The sequence below is a fragment of the Podarcis raffonei genome, chromosome 4 (genome assembly GCF_027172205.1).
Source record: "Podarcis raffonei isolate rPodRaf1 chromosome 4, rPodRaf1.pri, whole genome shotgun sequence".
In the NCBI taxonomy this organism is placed as follows: domain Eukaryota; kingdom Metazoa; phylum Chordata; class Lepidosauria; order Squamata; family Lacertidae; genus Podarcis; species Podarcis raffonei.
Window position 1 is genome coordinate 22,040,090 of NC_070605.1, and position 23,050 is coordinate 22,063,139.

Genomic DNA, 23,050 nt, shown 5'->3' on the forward strand with positions numbered 1-23,050 from the left:
TGCATAAACATCTGCATATACAGTCATACCTTGGAAGTCAAACGGAATCTGTTCCAGAAGTCTGTTCGACTTCCAAAGTGTTCGACTTCCAAATCACGGCTTCTGATTGGCTGCAGGAAGCTCCTGCAGCCAATTGGAAGCCTCGGAAGCCCCGTCGGATGTTCGGCTTCCAAAATAACGTTTGAAAACTGGAACAGTCACTTCTGGGTTTCGCTCATTCGGGAGCCAAAATGTCCGAGTTCCAGGGCGTTCAACAACCAAGGTACGACTTTAAAAGGCTTATTCGAGAATCAAGGAATGTTTGCTGATTGGTAGATGGGGTCCAAGGGAGTTTTGTTGAATAAGGAGAGGGAACCAATTGTAGATAGTGAGGAAGAGCCAGAGTGGTATAATGGTTAGAGTGTTGGACTATGACCTGGGAGAGCAGGGTTTGAATCCCCACTCAACCATGAAGCTCACTGGGTGAGCTTGGGCCAGTCACCAGTCTAAGCTACCTCATGGGCTTGTTGTGAGGATGAAATGGGGGGAAACCATGCACACCACCTTGAGCTCCGTGGAAGAAAAAGTGGTATATGAATGTGATGATGATGTGGCAGAGTAGGTCTATCTAGGAGTGGCTGAATAAAGTGGAAAGGGATAGTTATGACTTCAAAGTATTCACTCCTCAAGAAGAATGGTGGTGATGGTGGTGACAATGGCCTAATGTTGTGCTAGGCCTTGATTTACAGAGCCATGATTTACAACTTAGCAAGCACCACATACTGTAAAAGGCACAGGGGGAGGAATGGGGAAGCAAGTATAAATAAATCTGTTTTGGAAGTCCTGTTGTAGATGGCAGCTCTTGTACACTGCCAGACGTAAAAACACGCTGCTCATGAGACGAAGGCCGAAGAGAAAATGGAGGTTTCGTTGGACAAGGAGAACATACCAGGATGACATTCATGAGAAGATAAAAAGTTTCAACTACAACAAGACACAACAGTGAAGGGTTGAAAAGGAGCAAGTGCAACTTCATCGAGGGATAGGGACCCAATGAATAGAATTAGGGGTCTCTCAAGGCAGCAGAATCATTATGTGTTCCCATTCATTTTCATCTGTAGAGTGTTATTTAATTTTCCATTCATTTTATGTGCTCCCATTCTCTTTATTTATAAAGGCAAAGGGACCCCTGACCATTAGGTCCAGTCGTGGCTGACTCTGGGGTTGCGGCGCTCATCCCACTTTATTGGCCGAGGGAACCGATGTACAGCTTCCGGGTCATGTGGCCAGCATGACAAAGCCGCTTCTGGCAAACCAGAGCAGCGCACAGAAACGCCGTTTATCTTCCCGCCGGAGTGGTACCTATTTATCTACTTGCACTTTGACGTGCTTTTGAACTGCTAGGTTGGCAGGAGCAGGGACCGAGCAACGGGAGCTCACCCCGTCACGGGGATTCCAACCGCTGACCTTCTGATCGGCAAGTCCTAGGCTCTGTGGTTTAACCCACAGCACCACCCGTGTCCCCAACATCGAGGGATAGGGACCCCATAAATAGCATTAAGAGTCTCCCAAGGCAGCAGAATCATTATGTGTTCATTTGTAGAGTGTCATTTAACTTTCCATTCATTTTATGTGCTTCCATTCTCTGTTGTTATTATTTATACCCTGTAGAAATATAAATGCCCCATTTGCTCGAATGGACAAACATCCACTGAAAAAAGCAGCTTCCTGTGATATGGGGCAGGGAGCTTCAATGCAGTGAAGTGAAGGACTTGGGTTCAGCCAGACAAGAGGTCTTACACTTTGTTCCAGTGTGAGGCCAGGTTGGCATATGAAACTCTGTGGCATTTGAGATAAGGCAAATGGAATCGTGTGTGTGGCCCTTCCAGAGACTTTTGACCCAAGTGCAAATTCTACTTTCAAACTGATCGCAATGCTTGCTGCTCCGAGGATATTTGAGAGAAGAGAGGAAATGTTGGGGTGGGGAGTAGAGAATGGGAGAGACAGAGTATAGATCTTTAGAATGGTCGAAGACAGGAAGAATAATGTGGCAGCATTAAAGAAAGGGAAAATATAAGCTTGCTTTGAAGACAAATCTTCCTGACAGTGAGATTTTTCTCCATGATGATCTCCCTGAAGGAGTGATAGAAGCTCCATTTGTTGGGGCTTTTAAAACAAGACTGGACTGAAAGGAAGAAACAGACAATAGGAGAGATTTTTTGCCCCGAGAGATCATTTAATGAGATGTCCTAATAGCTTTTTCAGATCTTTAGTCCCGGGCTCTGTATTCCCCTCTAATGATCACTGTAACATGAAAAGCGGAGAGGCCCAGAGCTTATGGAATTTTCTAAAACAACTGCATTTTTTGACCTAATCCTGTAAATATCTTCCAGTGGTTACTTCTCATCACTACAAGACTTGGGTGGTGATTTACTTTGTACATAATTCCACATTTTGGAAAACTGCATTTTCCAATCATATGGTAACTTTGGTGGCCAAGAATTAATGGATCTTTAAGGGAGCAATCCTAGACACCAGAAGTTGCCATAAAACAAAACAGTGTGAATTAAGCTGGCATAAAGTTACACCGGATCCAAAACACACTTAAGTTACTGATGTTTGAAGCAGCCTAACCCTGGCAGAGGGCAAATAAGCCTTTAAAATGATGTTAGTATGTGCATTTTTCTACACATTACTTAGCTGGAGAATTGCATTGCAAAATTCAGTGAATTGCAAATTTCAACGGCTGCGTCAGGCTGCTGCCAGTGACTCCTGGCTGGTTGCCAGGAACATACAAAGACAAGGAAAAGTTTTATTACCGTCCGCTTTTTAATGCAGTATTTACAGAGAGAGGCTATAGAACCCAGCCTCTTGGATAATGGTGTTGTCCCGAGTGAATCTCCACCCCCCGTCTCTCCCACTTCCTCATTTGCTATTTGCATTGTCTCTCCTATGGGTGCTGCTATGTGCCCTCTGTCTTTGAGCTCTTTGCTCTCCTGCTTTCAAGACTCACCAGGTTCTGGGAGGGGGGGGTCTGGAATGCTTTCTAAAGACACTCTGTCCATCAGCTGTCACCCCTCTGGTGCCTCCTCTTCCTCCCACTCTTCTCCAATTATTTCCCAGCTTCTCCCATCCGCAGCCTCTAAGCCGTGACCTCCCTCAACCCCCTGTTGTAAATCTAAACTGTCTTCCTCTTCCTCCTCCATGGAAGGGTCAAGCTGGGGAGCTGGTCTACACCATTCCTCCTCTGCCCAGTCCCTGACAGCTGGATGGGTTTTGATTCATGTATTGTTTTGGAAAGTGCAAATTAGGAAAATTCACCTTCCCCGTCCCTAATTTGAAAACATCCTTAAGATCCACCTCTGAGGTCACTGTCAAGCATTGACAGGGGATTAGACCCTTGGGGTCCCTTCCAACTCTACAATTCTGGTTCTATTATTCTAAGGGCACAGGCTGGTATGATATTTGTCTTCCAATTTCCAGGGAGTGATTATAACTCATTTATTAAAAATCCAGTCTGTTTTCAAGTTTATTAACTGGCTCGTGATGTTATCTGCGCTGACTTAAGTGGTTCAGCAGTTGCCTGTGAAAAGTCATAGAGCTTTTAAGTATAACAAACACCACTGCAATCATTTGACGTAATTTCATGGGGGGAAATTGTAGAAATTGATTTGCCACAGTGATTTTGACATCAAAAGCAAGATGTGCAGTTAGCACGTCTGATAAAACCTGCACCGCTTGCTAAACCTATAAAAACACAATGACAGGAGAGACCTTGGGCATTATTCAAACACACCTTTTTACTCTGTCGAAAGCGAAAATTACACTGTGCCGCAGTAAGCCAAATGCTGAATTATGCCAATGTTATTTGATTATCCAATCCAATAAAATCAAATGAAATTTATTACACAGTTTCCATTCAGCAACTGCAGACATGGCAATGGCTTATTTGAGACAGGGTCATCCATACGAGGCTAGGTACTCTGCAGTAGTTGCAATAATGGAGGGAGAGGAATAAATAATCCATAAACTTGCAATGATATGTGTTCAGTAGCAATGCTTCCTGCCCCTTTCCAAAGCATGGCTGGTTGAAATGCAAGACAGAGCCTTTTCTACAGCACCACCCAGAATTATTGATTGCATTTCCATCCCATCTTCCCACCCCACTGGAATTCAAAGGTTCCCCCACACCTCATTTAATCCCCCAAATAACCCTGTGAGTTGAGTTAGGCTGAGAGGCAGTGACTGGCCCAAGGTCACCCAGTGAACTTCATGGCAACTTGAAGTTTTATGCATCCAATTGCTTCAGTATTAATATCTGCAATAGGGTGATGCCAGCAGTTTCCCGCAAACCCTCTTCTTAGTGAGACTTTCTGGGTGAACTGTGAGTTTTTTGGGGAACTGGATGAGAGACAGAATGGGTGGGTAGAATTCTGGATGAAAGCCAGGTGACAGAGAGGAGAGGTGTGTCAGAAGGAGGAGAACGTTCTACCTCCACTCTTCTTCTTCTTTGGCGATCACTCGTAGCTGAGAAAGATTGTCTGCCATGAACACAGTTTCAACAGTGAGTCTGTAAGAGACTGTGGAGGCCAATTCTGGATCCACACATCTTTTCAAAGTGGGGACATAGGTTTCTGGGTAGGAGTTGATCACGGTGAGAGTTTGCCAAGTGTGCCTTCCTCTTCGCACGTTTCTCCCTTGCATCCTGAGTTTGAGCATCTTCAAAGTCCATGAAACCTTTGGTAAAGGCTGTTCTCCAAGTGGAGCGCTCGCAGGCCAATGTTTCCCAGTTGTTGGTGTTTATACTACAGTGGTATGGACTGCAAGAAGATCCAACCTATCCATTCTGAAGGAAATCAGCCCTGAGTGCTCACTGTAAGGACAGATCGTGAAGCTGAGGCTCCAATACTTTGGCCACCTCATGAGAAGAGAAGACTCCCTGGAAAAGACCCTGATGTTGGGAAAGATGGAGGGCACAAGGAGAAGGGGACGAGATGGTTGGACAGTGTTATCGAAGCTACAAACATGAGTCTGACCAAACTGTGGGAAGCAGTGGAAGACAGGAGTGCCTGGCGTGCTCTGGTCCATGGGGTCATGAAGAGTCGGACACGACTAAACGACTAAACAACAACAACAACAACATACTACAGTGGTACCTTGGGTTAAGAACTTAATTCGTTCTGGAGGTCTGTTCTTAACCTGAAACTGTTCTTAACCTGAGGTACCACTTTAGCTAATGGGGCCTTCTGCTGCTGCCGCGCTGCCGGAGCACGATTTCTGTTCTTATCCTAAAGCAACGTTCTTAACCCGAGGTACAATTTCTGGGTTAGCAGAATCTGTAACCTGAAGCATCTGTAACCTGAAGCGTCTGTCATCTGAAGTGTCTGTAACCCAAGGTACCACTGTACATTTTTTTTAGAACCTCTTTTGTTGGCCTCCACTATGCTCTTCCTCTACTTTCAGAGAGGCATGAAGTTGAGTGATGGAAGATTCAGGACAGATAAAATAAAGTGCTTCTGCATGAAGCACATAGTTAAACTATAGAACTCACTCCACATGAGGCAGTGATGGTCACTGAATTGGAAGGCTTTACAAGAGGATGGGAAGAACTCGTGGAAGATAAGGCTATCAATGGCTACAAGACATTGGCTACAAGGCAGACCTCCACAGTTAGTAGCAACAATGCTTCTGAATACCAGTTGCTGGAAACCAAAGGAGGGGAGAGGGTTTATGCTCTTGTTTGGATTTGGATTTGATATCCTGCATTATCACTACCCGAAGGAGTCTCAAAGCAGCTAACAATCTCCTTTCCCTTCCTCCCCCACAACAAACACTCTGTGAGGTGAGTGGGGCTGAGAGACTTCAGAGAAGTGTGACTGGCCCAAGGGTCACCCAGCAGCTGCATGTGGAGGAGCAGGGAAGCGAACCCGGCTCACCAGATTACGAGTCCACCGCTCTTAACCACTACACCACACTGGCTCTCATTTAAACTTGTTCTGCTCCTTGGTTTCCCACAGACATCTGGTTGGCCACTGTGAGAACAGGATGCTGGACTAGATAGGTCTTTGGTCCGATCCAGCACGTTCTACTTCTGTTCTTCTGCATTTATTAAAGCAGCATTAGATTGCATTAGCTTTTTTGATCAGTCAGTTCTTTTCACCTCCCCTTATTATATGATACTGGGTGTTTTTTGTTGTTGTTTTTTTAAAAAAAGAATGCTAGGATTTGTTTTTATTATTGCTTTTATTGATTCAGTGTCTGTTAATAATTTAAGATGCTTTAAACTTATTTGTAAAGAACAAAAGGGAAGAACGGCTTAAATAAATTAAAAAACAACAACTAACAGCATTCTCTTGCAGGTTTATAGCCTGGAAAACATTATAAATCGTTCTGATACACAAACACACTGGTAAAGGGGAGAGAGACTGGAGACCAAGATGCTGGTATCAAGAGGGGTGTTGGACGGCACTCATGAAGAAGTGAGTGCAGGAGATCAGAGCAATGTGTAAGGGGACAGCGCCAGGTGATTTTCATGCCATCCAGGGGAGCTACATAGCCAATTGCAACCCACCTTTGACACACCGAAATTTGCATAGAGATACTCTCAGATGAATAAAGATGACTTTCAAATTCCCAGCATCATAGTTTGGCTTTCTGAAACCCACTCCCTTCATGGTTGCTTTGATTATTGCTTCATATTTGTTGTGGCGAATCAATTTTTTTTTAAAAAAATTAACGCCACCACCAGAAATTCACATTCTACAAACCTCCGGCATATCCCATATTTAAACTTTTTGGGAACTGACTGTGGTGTGATGTTTTTGTTTATATTTTAATAGGTTATACTTCTTAAATTAATTAATTTCTCTCTCTCTCTCTCTCTCTCTAGTAACTCCCTGTGATGCTCAGGTTAGCAGCTAAGAAAGGCTATTTTGGTTTCAGAGTACATTGTGACAATCACATCCACACCACACATTTAAACCACATGTCTCCCCCAAAGAATTCTGGGACCTGTAGTTTACCCCTAAAGAGCTACAATTCCCAGCACCCTTAACAAACTACAGCTCCTGGAATTCTCTCATAAAGGTTGTCCAGGATGCAAAATATTTTTATTTCTGTTCACGCAGCCAACATGATAGATGCTCAGCAACATCACTTATCCATTTCCCGCTGCTGAAAAAGCTGCTCTGTTGAAATGTTGTATATTTTGTTTTTTTCCTAAACCCCCAGGGTCCCATATTAGCTGCTCACAGTTTCTCATAAAGCTGGCTAATTGTAAGAGAGGTCCTTTGGAAATATCACACAATGCAGCATTGCTTAATTTTTATGCATTGCGGTACTCCAAGGAAAGGAAATCATAAATTGTTGTTTTGTTAAATTGCCTTCAAATTAAAGGCTTATACGGTGTAGTCATTTACCTAGAAGAATGGCTCTGCTGAGTTATCCCTATAGTCAATTTAACCCAGTATCCTGTCTCCAACAGTGCTCAGATTCTTCAGGAACTTCTCACCACACTGGCAACCAATACTACTACTTAATTTTATGTTCCTCAATCCCTTTTATCAGGTGTTTAGCAGACAATTACTTTTTTTTTTTTGCATTCATCTGTCTCAAGAGGCAATGGAGTAGGCCTCTGGGGTAAAACCAAACCACTGCGCTGGCAACACTGAAGTGAACTTCCTGGGGATCAAGCCTGGGCAGTGTGTGTGGAGGTCCAGAGTTGCCCAGATAACAAGAACCCCCATTCTTGGCCTCACTGATGTGGGTTTCTCCAGCCACTCTGGGCAGCTTCCATAGGAATATTAAAATACAATAACCTATTAAACATTAAAAGCTTCCCTAAACAGGGCGGCCTTCAGATGTCTTCTAAAAGTTTAGTAGTTGTTGTTCTCTTTGACATCTGGTGGGAGGGCGTTACACAGGGCGGGTGCCTGGTTCCCTGTAACCTCACTTCTTGCCATGAGGGAACTGCCAGAACGATGGGGGTGGAGATGCTCCTTCAGGTGCCACGCAACTGTCTTAGGGACTCTACTCCAGATTTGTGAAGGGTTTACTCCTTAGCCTTTTCTTTTCCCCTACTTACCTCGCAAGGCATCACAGGTGGAGGACCAGAGGTGTCCTTCTCCTAGATGGGCTGCCTTCCCAGGTTGATGACTCCCATCCGCCCCTCACTTCCCTCTACAGCACTTGCATAAACCGCCTTCTTGACCATTGGACCCACAATTGGTCTCATCCCCTCAATCGGCCAGAGCTTGCCTTCACAAGTCACTAACTCACTGAGGGCTTGAGACCCATCATCTATCCTCACCTGGTTTATGTTGCCAGTCAAAGCCGTTACTATCATTTAGTGTGGCAGCGCCTGCACTTGGGAACTCCCTGCCTATTGAGACCAAGCAGGCGCCTTCACTGTACATTTTTCGGTACCTGCTGAAAACATTCCTGTTCAGACAAGCCTAACCAGGTGCTTCGAAAGCTGAGGTATTTTTAATTTTGTGTTTCAAAGCAGAGTTGCAAATCCTTTTTGATTTTTCTGTTTTGTCTTTTGCAAACTACTTGGAAGCTTTTGTTTTGTTTTTTATGATCAAGAAGTATAAATTGTACAAATTAAATAAATAATGAACAAAGTGGTGCTTTAAATCTATGGTGTGGATGTAGCCACAGTGAATCTGGCTCTGCCCACTCCTTGCCAAACACTCGAACCACTATGCCACATGGTCTCTACACAGATCTGCCCAGTCCACTGGGGGGAAAAAACTGCCTTCTCCCCTAACTCCCTCCCTCAAATTCTTCATTTTCATCCGTATGGCAAGCAGGCATGCATGCAATACCTTCATTCTGCAGAAAAACCACGGATCCCAAATTAACGGCCTGCTGAGGCACTCTGTGCTCTGTCTGCAGCATTTATTGTATATGACCTGTGTGTGTCTTGTTTAGATTCATGGGCTACAACCCCTGAAGGTATATTTCCCCCTTTCTGACCTCCCTTTTGCTTAGAAAGAGCAGCCGTTCCCAGTGTTATTCTTCAAGACCTTTTTTCACTGCTCTCAGCTTGTCGCTCCAGACCACAAAGTGATAGCAGGGGTTGAAACACGTTATTAAAGAGGATGGCAGAGAGTTTTATAGTTTCCCCTTAACTTCTGATTTACTCAGAGGATGGTCAACCTACTTTGATCTGGGATATATTCTCGGAGAGGAAATATTTACGGACAGCTAACTCCCCCCCCCCTTTGTTCTAAAGTAACTACTGCTCCATCCATCCCCAATGTTCCTTTAGCTCTTTCTTGCCACAATCTCCACTCCATTGAAACAAGCAGTTGTGTTACTTACCACCAGGGAATAATAAATCTTGAATCCAGGCTTAGCCACAAAGAAGTCATCTGACTTGAAGGTGATCTTGAGCTGGTTTGTTTTTGATGTGATTCTCGGAGGAGCTTCCTTGTACCCACACCACCGCCCCCGGATGAGCGTGCTGATTTCGGATATATCTTCCACTTCTACAAAGTCATATCTGGAAGTTAGAATGGACATGTTTATTATACAATGCTACGGGACTAGGGCTGAGTTCCTGGGAACTTTCACCACTTAAATGAACATTGAGGGAAGAAAGCGGGCCAAGATCTGCTGTCAAGATTTGGGGCGTGTAAAATTTGGGATGAACATATTCAGATTGGAGGAGTCAAAACTCGCAAGGCATGGAGAACTCCTACCAGTGGCCATCACCCGGTCGGGCTGCCATTTCCCCACCCCTGTGAAACAATCTCTTTAACTAGTTCTTTGGGCTGCCTTTACTCAGAAAACTCCATTCAAAGGTTGCTACAGCACATGGGCTCCATCTGCACTATACATTTAAAGCAGTGTCATGCTGCTTGGAGCAGTCATGGCTTCCCCCAAAGAATCCTGGGAAAGGATGCTGAGAGTTGTGGGAGGAGCTCTATTCCTCCTTAAAGAGATACAACTCTCAGAGTGGTTTAGCAGTCAGCGCCTTTTCCCAGGGAATTCTGGGAATTTTGCACTGCCAACATTAAGAATAAACAACGCGGTGGCAAACAGCATAACGACAGCAATAAAACTGGATTTATAAATGCAAATATACATTGCAACATTGCATTAAAAAACCAAGAATTTATGTAGAATGTTGATTGTGAAAGAAACACCATCAAGCTGACTACACTGGGGTGGGGGGAAGTGTCCACAAGTCCATTCTCACAATATTATCTAGAAACTTCCTTGAAGGTAAGCCATGCCTAATAATAGGCCACATTCACTTTTTTAAATAATAATAATCAAATGTATTAAGAGTTTTCAACATATGATACAATAAAAACCAAAGCAATTCTTCTCTCTTTCTTCTCTTCTTTTTTCCTTTATTTTTCTTTTGGTATAAGCCACATTCACTAATGGTTTTGGCTTCAAACCCATAGCACTGGGTATGTTGTTGAGCTACAACTACCACAAGAATCAAGATGGCTGTTGAGCACGATTGCTGGGAGCTATAATCCAGAATCCTCTGGAGACCCACAAGCTCCCATCTCCTGGCTTGTAGCAACCCCATCCTTTCCATGGCCGTGATTCATAACAACTCTAATTATTTCACAGTGTGAATGAACTAATTCAAGCTTGTTAGCATGTGGTTATAAAGATGGCTTGTAAGTATTATATACTGGTATTTTTTTAATTAAGTAGTTTAGATAAGATGATGATGATGATGCTGTTAAATAATAAAATGGGTCTATATTTGGGCTGGAACCAGATGGGACCTTGCCCCAGCACGGAAGTATCTTGGCTCTCACAATTCGCCCCAGCAACTAACAAGGTGGCTGAGCGTGGTCTCCTTTGCTGCCGCCACCACTACTCCCTTTACCATGTTGTCTGTCACTCCCAACATCTAGAGGGCCAGAAAGGCTCTCAACTGCTACATTGCTGGCTTGGAGGAAGGTGGAACCATAACTCTCTAATGGTTAACTACAGTTATGAAATGGGCTGGCCAATTAGGTATTAGACTACTGCTGTGGAAGCTTGTTTCAGCATTACCAGCCACCAATCACTGACTGCTCTGGACAGCAATGTGGCAAAGCAGAGTAGCCACAACCTGATACTTCATAGCTTTAGACACTTTAAAAATCTTAGTGTGGTAGCATGTAGATCTGTCTGGAAAGCCTGTCAAGGGAAAGTTTAGGCATGCCTCTCTCCTTGGTGACAAGCCTCCCAATCCCAAACAGGACTTTGTGGGTTATTTATGACGGGCTGAAATTCATCCATATGCTTTGAATACTCTGCGGAAGCAAAAGAGCTATAAAGCAGCCGGTGCAGCTAGGAATATGGCTCCTTTGTGAGCCCAAATGAGCCCAAATTGTATCGTTATTCAAAATAAACATTAAAAAGAACAAACTCTGCATAGGGGCAAGCAGCCTAGTCAAACAGCTGACTATTCCACAGCCTATCCCTTCCCATTCCTTTCTTGACTACTCTACAGAGATAAAAATGTACTGGATGCTGTCCAGAGTTTTCTGTAGCCTGGATGAAGGCCCCAACAACATCTGGGGACCAACAGGTTGAGAAAGGCTGACTTAGAGGGAATAGTATCAGTCTGACTATGATCCTTGAACTCCTAAAACAAGGGTAGCCAACACAGCATCATGACATTTTTGCAGTCACTTAAATCAGGGATCGCCAACATGTCCTCCAGATCTTGTTAGACTCCAGCTCCCATAAGTCCCAGCAAGCACAGTCAATCATCAGGGGTGATGGGAGCTGAGGTCCATCAACATTTTGAGGGCACCAAGTTGGGTACCCCAAGTGGGGTAAATCCAACTGCTTGGGACAAGGAAGCCTCCTGTGATAGTATGGATGTTTGTTGTATGGAGCCATATTGCTCAAGTGAAACAGAGTTCCCACAAGCTCCCTAAATGTGCCAGGCAGGAAGCTGAGACCATATAACTCCAGTCCTGAAAGACCTATATTGGCTCCCAGTACATTTCCGAGCACAATTCAAAGTGTTGGTGCTGACCTTGAAAGCCCTAAACGGCATCATCCCCGTATACCTGAAGGAGCATCTCCACCCCCACAGTTCAGCCCAGACACTGAGGTCCAGCTCTGAGGGCCTTCTGGCGGTTCCCTCGCTGTGAGAAGTGAGGTTACAGGGAACCAGGCAGAGGGCCTTCTCAGTAGTGGCGCCCACCCTGTGGAACGCCCTCCCACCAGATGTCAAGGAAATAAACAACTACCTGACATTTAGAAGACATCTGAAGGCAGCCCTGTTTAGGGAAGTTTTTAAAGTTTCATGTTTTATCGTGTTTTTAATATTCTGTTGGGAGCCACCCAGAGAGGCTGGGAAAACCCAGCCAGATGGGTGGGGTAATAATAATAATAATAATAATAATAATAATAATAATAATAATAATAATATGTTTGTAATTATTTTTGCCTTGTTTTTCTCTTTGTTTGATGCCATTAACACTTCACGACTGTCTCCTCTGCACACTCTCACACAACCCACCTGCAGATATCATTCTCTGGCTCCTCCAGTCCAAATTGGTTATCAAACACCAGCTGTATCCTTGCATTCTCTGGTGAAAGCAGCCTCCACGTCAGTAACAGGTTCCTGGGATAGTTGTGAGGAAAACGAGGGCTGTGGATCTCACCACTGCGCAAGACGCGGATGGTCTCTTCCTTCCGGTACAAGGCTGTGAGGTGATTGCTCTCTGTTAGTAGAGATTAGTATGTAGTTCAGGAGGGGAAATCAGCAAAGCAACATTATTTACATTTATAGAACGCTAACAGTTTCGTACCCAGTGCTACTCAAGAATTCTAAGAAACAAAACATTGGGGCACTTTTGAAACCAGTGCTTAGAATCAGTGCAATTTTGGAAGCTGTCATCTGCCTTACATGCCTTACATTCAATCCCTGGTATCTCCTGGTAGGTCTGGAAGAAACTCCTGCCTGAGATCTTGGAGAGCCATTGCCAGTCAGTGTAAGTGATAGATGGACCAATGGTCTGATTGGATATAAGGCAGCTTCCTGTGTTCTTCTCATTCAAAACAGATGAAATACTGCTCCTTGATTTCAGGAAACATCATGCAAAACTTCATTATGATATCTTAAGAGGTGGCCAAATGTACAGTCAACACAACCACAACTTTCCAAAATATATTGCATGAAAAGCTTGTATGACAGCCTTTTATACTGAATCAGAACACTGGCTCATCAGTAGGGATGCAAGGATCTGTCCACCTTGCTTCTCTCGGTTTCTCATTTCTTCAGACTTAAATTCAGGTTTCCATATCTAGCAGCAATTTGTGATTTACTGTCATTTTCTCCAAAAACAAAACAAAACATTTTAGTGTCATTTTCTCCTAAAAACACATTTTTGTATGCAATTTTATATAATGCACACATTTTTGCAAGAAATTTCCCATATATAGCATTTTTGAAAGATATTTTTACTAGCATTTTAATGCACCACTTTCCCCTAATATATACATATTTGTTTGTTTGGAGAACTTGCATTGCAAGATTTGGATTACAGTGGTACCTTGGTTTACGAACTTAAGACGTTCCAGAAGTCCGTTCTTAAACCAAAGTGTTCTTAAACCAAGGCATGCTTTCCCATAGCAGTGGGGGACTCAATTTACTAATGGAACACACTCAACAGGAAGCGGAACATGTTCTGCTTCCAAGGCAAAGTTCACAAACCAAAACACCTGCTTCCGGGTTTGCAGCGTTCTTAATCCAAGTTGTTCATAAACTAAGCTTTTCTTAAACCAAGGTACCACTGTACTGGAATAGATAAAATGTCAGTCAGTTTTAAAACCATTTAACAATTTCTAGGTGACCATCCCTAGGAAGTCCCTTTTTTTATGTGTACAGTTCTTCAGAAATGGTAAAACAAGCATGCTAACAGTTTCCAGTTCTTTCATCACCGCCTGGAAAATTTTAGGTATGGAAAGTGCATGCTATTGAGTTGTCATATATACAAATGTACCAGTATTTCAGTAAAAATAACCCTCAAGGTTGCAGTTCTGTGGCCACTGGGAGGGTGTCCATGGGATCTTTTACAACAAGTAAAACACACCATTAATACTAAAACACAATATTATACAATGTAAACAACCACTTAAAACAACTTAAAATGCCAAAAATAATCTGGGTCCTAAAAATATACATCCCAAGTGTCAAAAGCAAGGCAAAGAGATGCATTCGATGGAAGGAGGCTAATGAATGTGCCAGATGTACCTCTGTGGGGAGGGAGTTCTACAATTTAGGGACTGCCACAGAGAATGTCCTTTCCTGGGCTGTCACCCCTCAAGCTTCTGAGGGCAGTGGAACAATCAAGAGGGCACCATTACAACGATAAAACACATAGAACCATCCCAAATAGAAGAGAACAGTATAAATTCAGCCAAAGGGGTGAGTCCCACAAAACAAGACAAGAAGAAGAAGAAGAAGAAGAAGAAGAGGAGGAGTAGTTTGGATTTGATATCCTGCTTTATCACTACCCTAAGGAGTCTCAAAGCGGCTATCAATCTTCTTTTCCCTTCCTCCACCACAACAAACACTCTGTGAGGTGAGTGAGGCTGAGAGATTTCAGCAGCTGCATGTGGAGGAGCGGGGAAGCGAACCCGGTTCACCAGATTACGAGTCCACCACTCTTAACCACTACACCACACTGGCTCTCTATACTACAAGACAAGACAAGACAAGACAAGACAAGACAAGACAAGACAAGACAGACAAGACAAGACAAGACAAGACAAGACAAGACAAGACAAGACAACAAAACAAAACAAAACAAAACAACTGTCCAAGGTCAGGGTAAAGAGACATATCTTCAGCATTCAGTGCTAGATGCACCTGTCTTGGGAGGTATGAGCTGCCACAGAAAGTCCTCTCCCAGGCCACCAGTCCCCATGCTCCCGAGGGCAACAGAGCTTTGGAGAGGAATGTCTCTTCTAATCTTAACAGCTGAGAGGTTTGGTAGGGATCAAGGCAGTCTTTCATATACTTTGGGCCTAAGAGCTCAGATGTCTACCACTCACAGAGCCTTTGATGCCTTGGTCCAACCAATGTTGGAGCTCTGGCATCAGTAGGGCCCCCAAAGGGGAGTGTTTGGTCAACGCATCGCCAAACCTTTGGCTATTAGAAAAAAGACTTTTCTTTTTTAAAAAAATAATCTTTATTCAAAATTTTAAAGGTTACAATAAAAAAACAACAACACATAAAAATACAATCATTAAAAAAGAAGAAAAAAGAAAAAAGAAACAAATCAAACCTTTACTTAACTTTCTTCCTTTACTTATTTCCTTGAACCTCCTCACACCTCCCATTTTTGTATTCTAATTTAGATTGTTGTTTCAGCAAATCCTTCCAACCTAATTATCTTAATAATTTGTTTTTAAATACCGTATCTTTACCTTCTCTCTTTCATAAATTCATTTTTAATTAAGCCTTTAATATCTTTTTACCAAAACCACATAAATTCCTTTTTCAAACATCTTATCAACAAAGTCCTTGATTTTACCATATTTTTAGAAACCACTTTTACTTTTACTTTATCCAAACTTAACTCTCATCCAGACCTATATAGCAATATTTATTCTTAAGACATTTCCCTAAGGTCGAAAGAAAATTCCCTTCCACGAATTTCCCAACTCTCCTAAAGTAAAACAAAAAGATAAAACAAAAAGATAACTTATATTATATACACTTTAAATTCCCATTTTTCATTCCACCCATATCCCCTTCCCGGTTTCAGTCCCCAACAAGTCTCAAAAAAAGGACCATCAACCACCAGATCTTATATCCGAGGCTCTTAAATCTCTCTCATAGCTCCTCAGCCAGTCTTTTTGATAGTCTTTGATATTAAAAACCAAATCTCGGGGAGACGCCCGCCCAACAGCATCCACATTCCTTCCAGCCAGGCCTATGTACTTAAAGATAAGGCCTATAGGGTATTCCACATCTTGTTTCATTCTCCTTTCAATTCCAAATGTCCCCATAGCTCCAACTTCCACCTGAATCAAATTTGTAATCCAAAGGTCATGAGATCTCCACATAAGGAGGTCTCTCCATCTTTCATTTTCTAATTCAGGCCAGGCTTCCATCTTCAAATATTTGCTTCTCCTTGTTATCATCATGTCAGGCCTCAAGTTACGGCTCGCCTTTTGCATCTGCAGGGTTACGGCTCCCCCTTTTTTCTCTTCAAAAGCAACATTATTCTCCTTCTCAACTTTCTCTGTTTGTTCAATTGAATATACCGGTAATTCCTGTGCCGAGTTCTTATCAAGTTCATTGCTGGTACTAACTCTTGTGCCCAAAGTTGTAACATTTGTAGTCAAAACACCTATTTGACCTTGCAGCTTTCCCAAGAGAAAGAAAGTCCTGTTCAGTTCAGACTGGATTTCCTTTCCGACTGCCATTCTTAAGCGTATCAAGGTCAAAGAACAATTTCTCAGCTGGTTCTTAATGCAATGTCCCAAAGCTCCCTCTAGGGGGATTTAAGTTTCTTTTACTTCTTTCAGTGCAAAACCAAAAGTTCCATACGTTAAATTGTAACAGTCCTTCCTTCTTTTAAAGCATAAACTTGTAACAAATGTAGACAGTAGAAACAAAGTCCTCTTTTTGTATCTTGACAGCTAACTTGACAGCTGTCAAATTGTTCAATTACTCATCAACAGGCTCTCACGGACCACTCCCGGGTCCGGGGGGGGGGGTGGCACATCAATTCTCAAATTTAGTTCTTCTCCTGCAGGTTCCCCGGCTTCCAAATAAAATTTCTTCTAATCTCAATCAGTAGAATTAAAGTCTTTAACAAAAAATAAGACTCTCCACGACCTTAGTTTGAGGTTCTTTGCTTTAGATTATTTACAGAAAGGAGAGGCAGACTTCCTGTTTGGACCTTCCCTGATCAGTGCCGAATTTATAAGTATTTTAAAAACCCAATTTCCGTACTACTCACAGGTTATTGTTTTAGAATCCAAATTGTCCCAGGAAAGAGGCAGCGCTCTCCGGCAACGGCTATGCGGCTTCGCTCCACGGAAATGGCCGTTGACTCTCAGCACCGCGCCACTTCCCCCTCTTCACTTCGGAGCCCGTTAGTGGGCTCCTTAGCGAGTTGGGGGGGGGGCGCTAAAGGTGCCCGCCAAGTCCCATGGTCACAGGCTTCATCCGCCTGTGATTTTTGAAAGGGTCCCCGCTTCGCCGTAGCGGAAAAGACCCGTTTCCCGCGGAGCTATTCCCTCCAGTTCAGAGGGAGTCCGCCATTGCCGGTGGCGCCACCCCGGAAGTCCCTAGAAAAATGACTTTTCAGATATGTATACAGCATGTAAACTTAACATGACATAATTTTAGGGTGTTTATTTATAAGTACAGTGGTACCTTGGTTCTCGAACTTAAACCGTTCCAGGAGTCCTTTCGATTCCCAAAACAGTTCAAAAACCAAGGCACGGCTTCCGATTGGCTGCAGGAGTTTCCTGCACTCAAGCGGAAGCCGCGTCGGACGTTCGGCTTCTGAAAAATGTTCACAAACCGGAACACTTACTTCTAGGTTTGGGCATTCAGGAGGCAATTTGTTCGGCAACTAAGCTATTCGGGAACCAAGATTTGACTGTACTGTACTAAAGCAGGACTTCGGATATGCCGCATATCAGGAGGTGAGGATGTCCTTTCCTCTCCATAGCACCGTGGTTATTTATTTGTGATTACATTATCATTGTGTTATCATAGAGGAACATGAACAGGGCTCACTCCAGGTTGGGCAAAGTCTTCTAGGAAGTGCTCTGAGTAGCAACGGGTGTCTGCAAAGAGGAGACAAAGCTGAGTGGGAGAGCATCTGATTTGAGTGTAAAAATTAGTGGTTCAATCCCCAGCATATTCAGGTAGGGTCAGGAGAGAGACCAGACGTCACAGAACTATTTGGTCATTGTTTTAAAAACCGGCCTCTCCATGAATCATTGTCTCTTTGTCCAAAGTCAACTTGAAGTGTAATTCAGTTGACATCTGTCTGCTTAGTAACTTTCCACCATTACTTCCCACCATTGTTCTCAAAGCAATTAGCAACAAGGAGATAGGAACCTACTTTGTTTTTGATTTTGTTCTCAGCATGTATACCAGCTGAAGAAGCATGGGTGGAGAGCTTGCATTAAAGCGGGGTTCCCACATAGAGATGGTCTATCACTATAAGTTCTGCATTTTTTTCCTTTCAGACTGTTGGGTGAATCTTCACATTACAATCAGCTGACCACTGGGACTTGCACAGAGCTGGGTCATGCACTGTGCAAGCCCCAATTCATTTCCCTGCAAGTAAAACATCAGCTCTCTGGTGACAATGGAGGAGTGTGCCTTTGGGGGTGAAGTCAAACTGCTGGAAGGTTACAGCGCCTGCTGTGGCTGTAGAGAGACATGTTTTGTTGAAGCTGGGGCAGATGAAGGCGTTCGTTTGTTCTGCTGCAGATGCACCATGGCGTTTCTGCTGTAGCAGTTGCAACATGCTCTGCTAGATGTTATATGATTTTAAATTGTGTTGTTACAGGCACAGCACTGACCACCTGAATGAAACCATCGGACCACAGGTGGTCCCCAGTTGCCATTAATTGATATACAGTGGTACCTCAGGTTACAAACACCTTGGGTTACAAACACTTTGGGTTAGAGACTCCGCTAACCCGGAAATAGTACCTCGGGTTAAGAATGTTACCTCAGGATGAGAACAGAAATCATGTTGCTGCAGTGGGAGGCCCCATTAGCTAAAGTGGTACCTCAGGTTAAGAATGGTTTCAGGTTAAGAATGGACCTCCAGAATGAATTAAGTTCATAACCAGAGATACCACTGTATATTTTATTCATCCTTAGCAATGGTTTGAAAACAGAAGTACAAATATGTTTTGAATGTTTGTATTATATATCCATCTAGCTATCGGGGACAGATTTGCTCCTTCTGCAACTTTCATTGACAGGACAAGAATAAATTATGAGGAGGAACCTTTGACTGAGCGAGGCTTTTGAATCATTGATGGTTAGGAGGGAAATAAAGTGAATTTTAGGTCAAAACTCAGAGCTCTTGTTCAGATCCACTTAGAAATACAAACGTAACTATTTCTTCTCTTCCCCTGGGCTGTTTTCCACTAGGTGGGTGGCTGCTGATATCCGCATCCATCAAATTCTACATTAGAAATGTATGTCAGCAGTCCATCAACTACCCCTCTAGAGAGCGAATAACTCTATCTGCAAAAACAGCTTGAAAAATATATATGACAGGAGCCCAAGCGCGTGTCATAATGACTTTTTTTTAGAAAAGTGATTAAGCTGCATCATTTTATAGACCCTCAATCTGCTGTTCACTTTGTATTCCCCACTAGAAATTTCCTAAAGTGAAATCTATCCACTTACGATTAAATAAAAAAAAGTCTCCATCAGCCACTTAAAGTGAATCACAGAGGTAGTCTGCATGAAGCAAGCAGACATGTAAAATCTGGCATCTCTTTAATGTAGGTGGAAGTACAGCAGGATTATGGACTTAATCACACACATCCCATAGCTGTATCTAAGTACTTCAAATGGACACATTAGACTTTATATGCCTGCTATTCTCTGCACTTAACAAATGATCTGCGTACTTGGGTATCTGAGCAAAGACTGCACTATGGTTCTGGCCAAATCCCAGATCACAAACTGAATAGGGCTGATTTTTGTTAACCTGGGATTTGGCTGGATTGGGTCAAAGCAGCACCACGTCACCCCGGGTTGGGTCAAGTCCACCCAGAGCGATCCTGGCTTACTTTTCCTGCAAGCGGACCCATTCCATTGACTGGCATGAAACTACTGAATTTGCTGCTCATTTAGAGCAGCTATATAACAACCTTAGGTAAAGGTAAAGGGACCTCTGACCATTAGGTTCAGTCATGGCCGACTCTGGGGTTGCGGCACTCATCTCATTTTATTGGCCGAGGGAGCAGGCGTACAGCTTCCGGGTCATGTGGCCAGCATGACTAAGCCGCTTCTGGCGAACCAGAGCAGTGCAAGGAAACGCTGTTTACCTTCCCACCGGAGTGGTACCTATTTATCTACTTGCACTTTGATGTGCTTTCGAACTGCTAGGTTGGCAGGAGCAGGGACTGCACAACAGGAGCTCACTGCGTCATGGGGATTCGAACCGCCAACCTTCTGATCGGCAAGTCCTAGGCTCTGTGGTTTCACCCACAGCACCACCCTTATCTCTTGCTAATTTCACGTTCTCTATTAGGCAAGCGTTCTCTGTTTTTCAAGCTGAAATATTCCCCTCACCAACCTATTCTTTAGGTACATTTACACTTGAGATCCTAACCCGCTGCGATGAGACTGCCAGAGGCAATATGGTTTTAATTGAGCCTCATAATGCTTTGGGAAAGAAAGATGATGTGAGTTTAATCCAGGAAGCTAATAAAAGAAGGCATGCTAGCATTCTCCGACCACATGCGCGATAAGCACAGCACCATCCTTTTCATCTTTCGGTAAAGGAAGATTTGCACTGTGCTCTGAGATTCCCGAACGCATCAAACTCAGGTCAGTACTGGAAAACACAATGCCTTGACAGAATCCCACAAAACCTGAGTCTTACTTCTGAATAATGCATATGTGCATGGGATAAGAAATAAACATGACATACTGAGGTGGTGAAAGAAGAGTCTCAGTGTTTCATTTCTACCTAGAAGTACCTTAGTGCTTTCATTTCTTTTTCATTCCCCCCTCTGGAACTTGTGGGAAATGAAGAGTAATTGTTTATGAGAAAGACATTTATGGCAGTGTTGGGAAGCTCGCTGGAGAGGAGGCCAATAGTGGTCAAAGCAAAATGGGAAGATAATGGTCCATTGAATAACCTTAATATTGCACATTCTCCCACTCTGTCTTCTTTCTTTCTTTTGCACAAGTAAGAAGGAAAAGGAAACATGATTTTGGTGGAAATTGTAGCACCATTAATCGTGCTGGGATGGGAGCCACTGCTTATGTTTTGTTTGCTAAGGCTCCACTAGCAATTCCCAGTTAAAAAGAATTCCAGGGTTAAAATGCTTAGAACATGTAAGTCCTTTGTGCTGGCCACCTGAAATTTGACTGGTCTGATGCCTTGATGGAATAGCAGAATTCCTCAATGTTTGCTCTCTGACCAACTTGATGGTTCTTGCATACAAGGCCTTTAAGAACTTGGATTCAGGATATCTCAAGGACTACCAAATCCCTTATATCCCTGCCCAGTCATGGAGGTATCTGCAGGAGTCACCATTTGTGGTCCTCCACGGCTCAGATGTATGGTTGTATACAGCAGGAGCCTTGCATTTAGCATTGTGCGCCCATTTTTACAGAATTCCCCTGCAATCAAGCATAATATACAACACCCAGCATAAAATCAATAATTTAATACCAGAAAATAAAATTTGTTCAGGGAAACTGATGTACTATAAAAAAGGCACAAATTAAACCACAAATTAACACCAGCTGAGCATGTCACTGCCCTTTGCTCAAATGGATAAACACAAGACAACTTATTCATTGCCTTTAACAACCCAGAAACTTTCAGTGTAACCCTGTTCATGTCAACTCAGCGGCTATGTGGAAATAAGACTAACGCCTAATACAATTTTGGAGATAAAGCAGCAGCAGAGATGGAAATAAGTGAAAGATGACAAGCATAAAACTATTCCGTGTTGCTGAATGTCATCCAAGTAATATGTTGAAGTTGGTAACAGAAGTGTTATTTTAGGGAGATGGTTGGCATAGAAATCGGAACACATGCACTCCACCCAAAGACATTCAGAATGTTCAACAGCGCACTTTATTAAAAGGGAATTTTGTCAAGGAGCTGCCACAGAAATACATCTGCTTCCCACAAAAGAACACACACACAGCAGAAGGAAGACAGTAAATCTACTTGTTTTGGCTTCATTACTTGAAAAGCATGACCGGGTCTTGAAAATGAATTAAAAGAAAGAGGTTCAAATATAAGGCCAAAAACCACAGGCCACATAAGGTCAAAGAAAGCCCCCAAACTTCCCAAGTGAAGCCCCAACAGCATACCCTCCAAGTGTCCTGATTTTACAGGGACAGCCCCAGAATTACAAAAGCCATTCTAGCTTCTAATTTGATCCCAGAATTGTCCCTATTTCCCCTGCCAGTGCTGCCGGTGCCGAGCTCCTAGACCATTTTCACAGCCAAAGTATCCCTAGGACAATAGCTTGTAAAGTGTGCTGACCACACAGACCTATGACCTCACAAGCACTACAGTTCCCAGGATTCTCCATGACATAAATGTGCTCTAAATGGAGGTGTGGATGCGACCAAAGTAAGATGGAACTTCCAGTCCAGGTGATTTCTGGACATAGAATGGGAGGAGGAGACACCATCTTATACTTCCCAAAACGTCTTGGACACAGAACATGAGCCCATAGCTGTCAACTTACAGATTGGAAAATAAGGGACCAGCAGCCCCGAAAATAAGGGATCAGCAGCCAAAATAAGGGATCAACAATTACTTTGATAAAATACATATTTTGTTGCGTGCAAATGGCTTTAGATACCTATTAGGTCCAGAAATTACCATATAGCATATATTCAACATGAAAACAGCAACAATTTGTTGTTGACAAAGCACAGCTGGATATATAAAGGGCCCCATTACCTTCAGTAGCTTATTTAAGGGACATCATCAATAAGGGACAGCAATGGGACATGGCGCTGGGATAAGGGACTGTCCTGCAAATAAGGGACGCTTGACAGCTATGCATGAGCCCCATACTGGGATGTGTGTGTGTGTGTGTGATTCATGTTATTACTGTGTGTTTTTACAACAGAAACATTAACATCTCCTGCTGTGTTCTTCCAGGTGCATCCTGCTTTTTCCTCAAGACCTTCCATATTTGTTTCACCCATTACACACCTACACCTGTCAACATCACATGCTGTTGTTGTTATTGCAGATAAGCTCCCCACCCCCCTACATTTTCCTCAGCTTGGCAGCTGGCAAGATCTAACCAGTTACGTCCGAAGAGTTCCAAAGCGAAGGAGAGAAAAGCATTTTTGAACCGAAGCCACAGAACAGTTCATTTT

The 23,050-nt window shown here is 43.2% G+C and overlaps 1 protein-coding gene across 1 annotated transcript in view; it reads right to left on the reverse strand.

Annotated features, from left to right (window-relative positions):
• The window catches only part of PDGFD (platelet derived growth factor D), a 150,323-nt gene that overhangs the window by 37,053 nt on the left and 90,220 nt on the right, over positions 1-23,050 (reverse strand). The window contains exons 2-3 of the mRNA XM_053385714.1: positions 12,476-12,680; positions 9,307-9,487 (exon numbers count right to left, since the gene is read on the reverse strand). Coding sequence (XP_053241689.1) covers positions 9,307-9,487; positions 12,476-12,680 — 386 coding nt within the window. The remainder of the gene's footprint in view (positions 1-9,306; positions 9,488-12,475; positions 12,681-23,050) is intronic.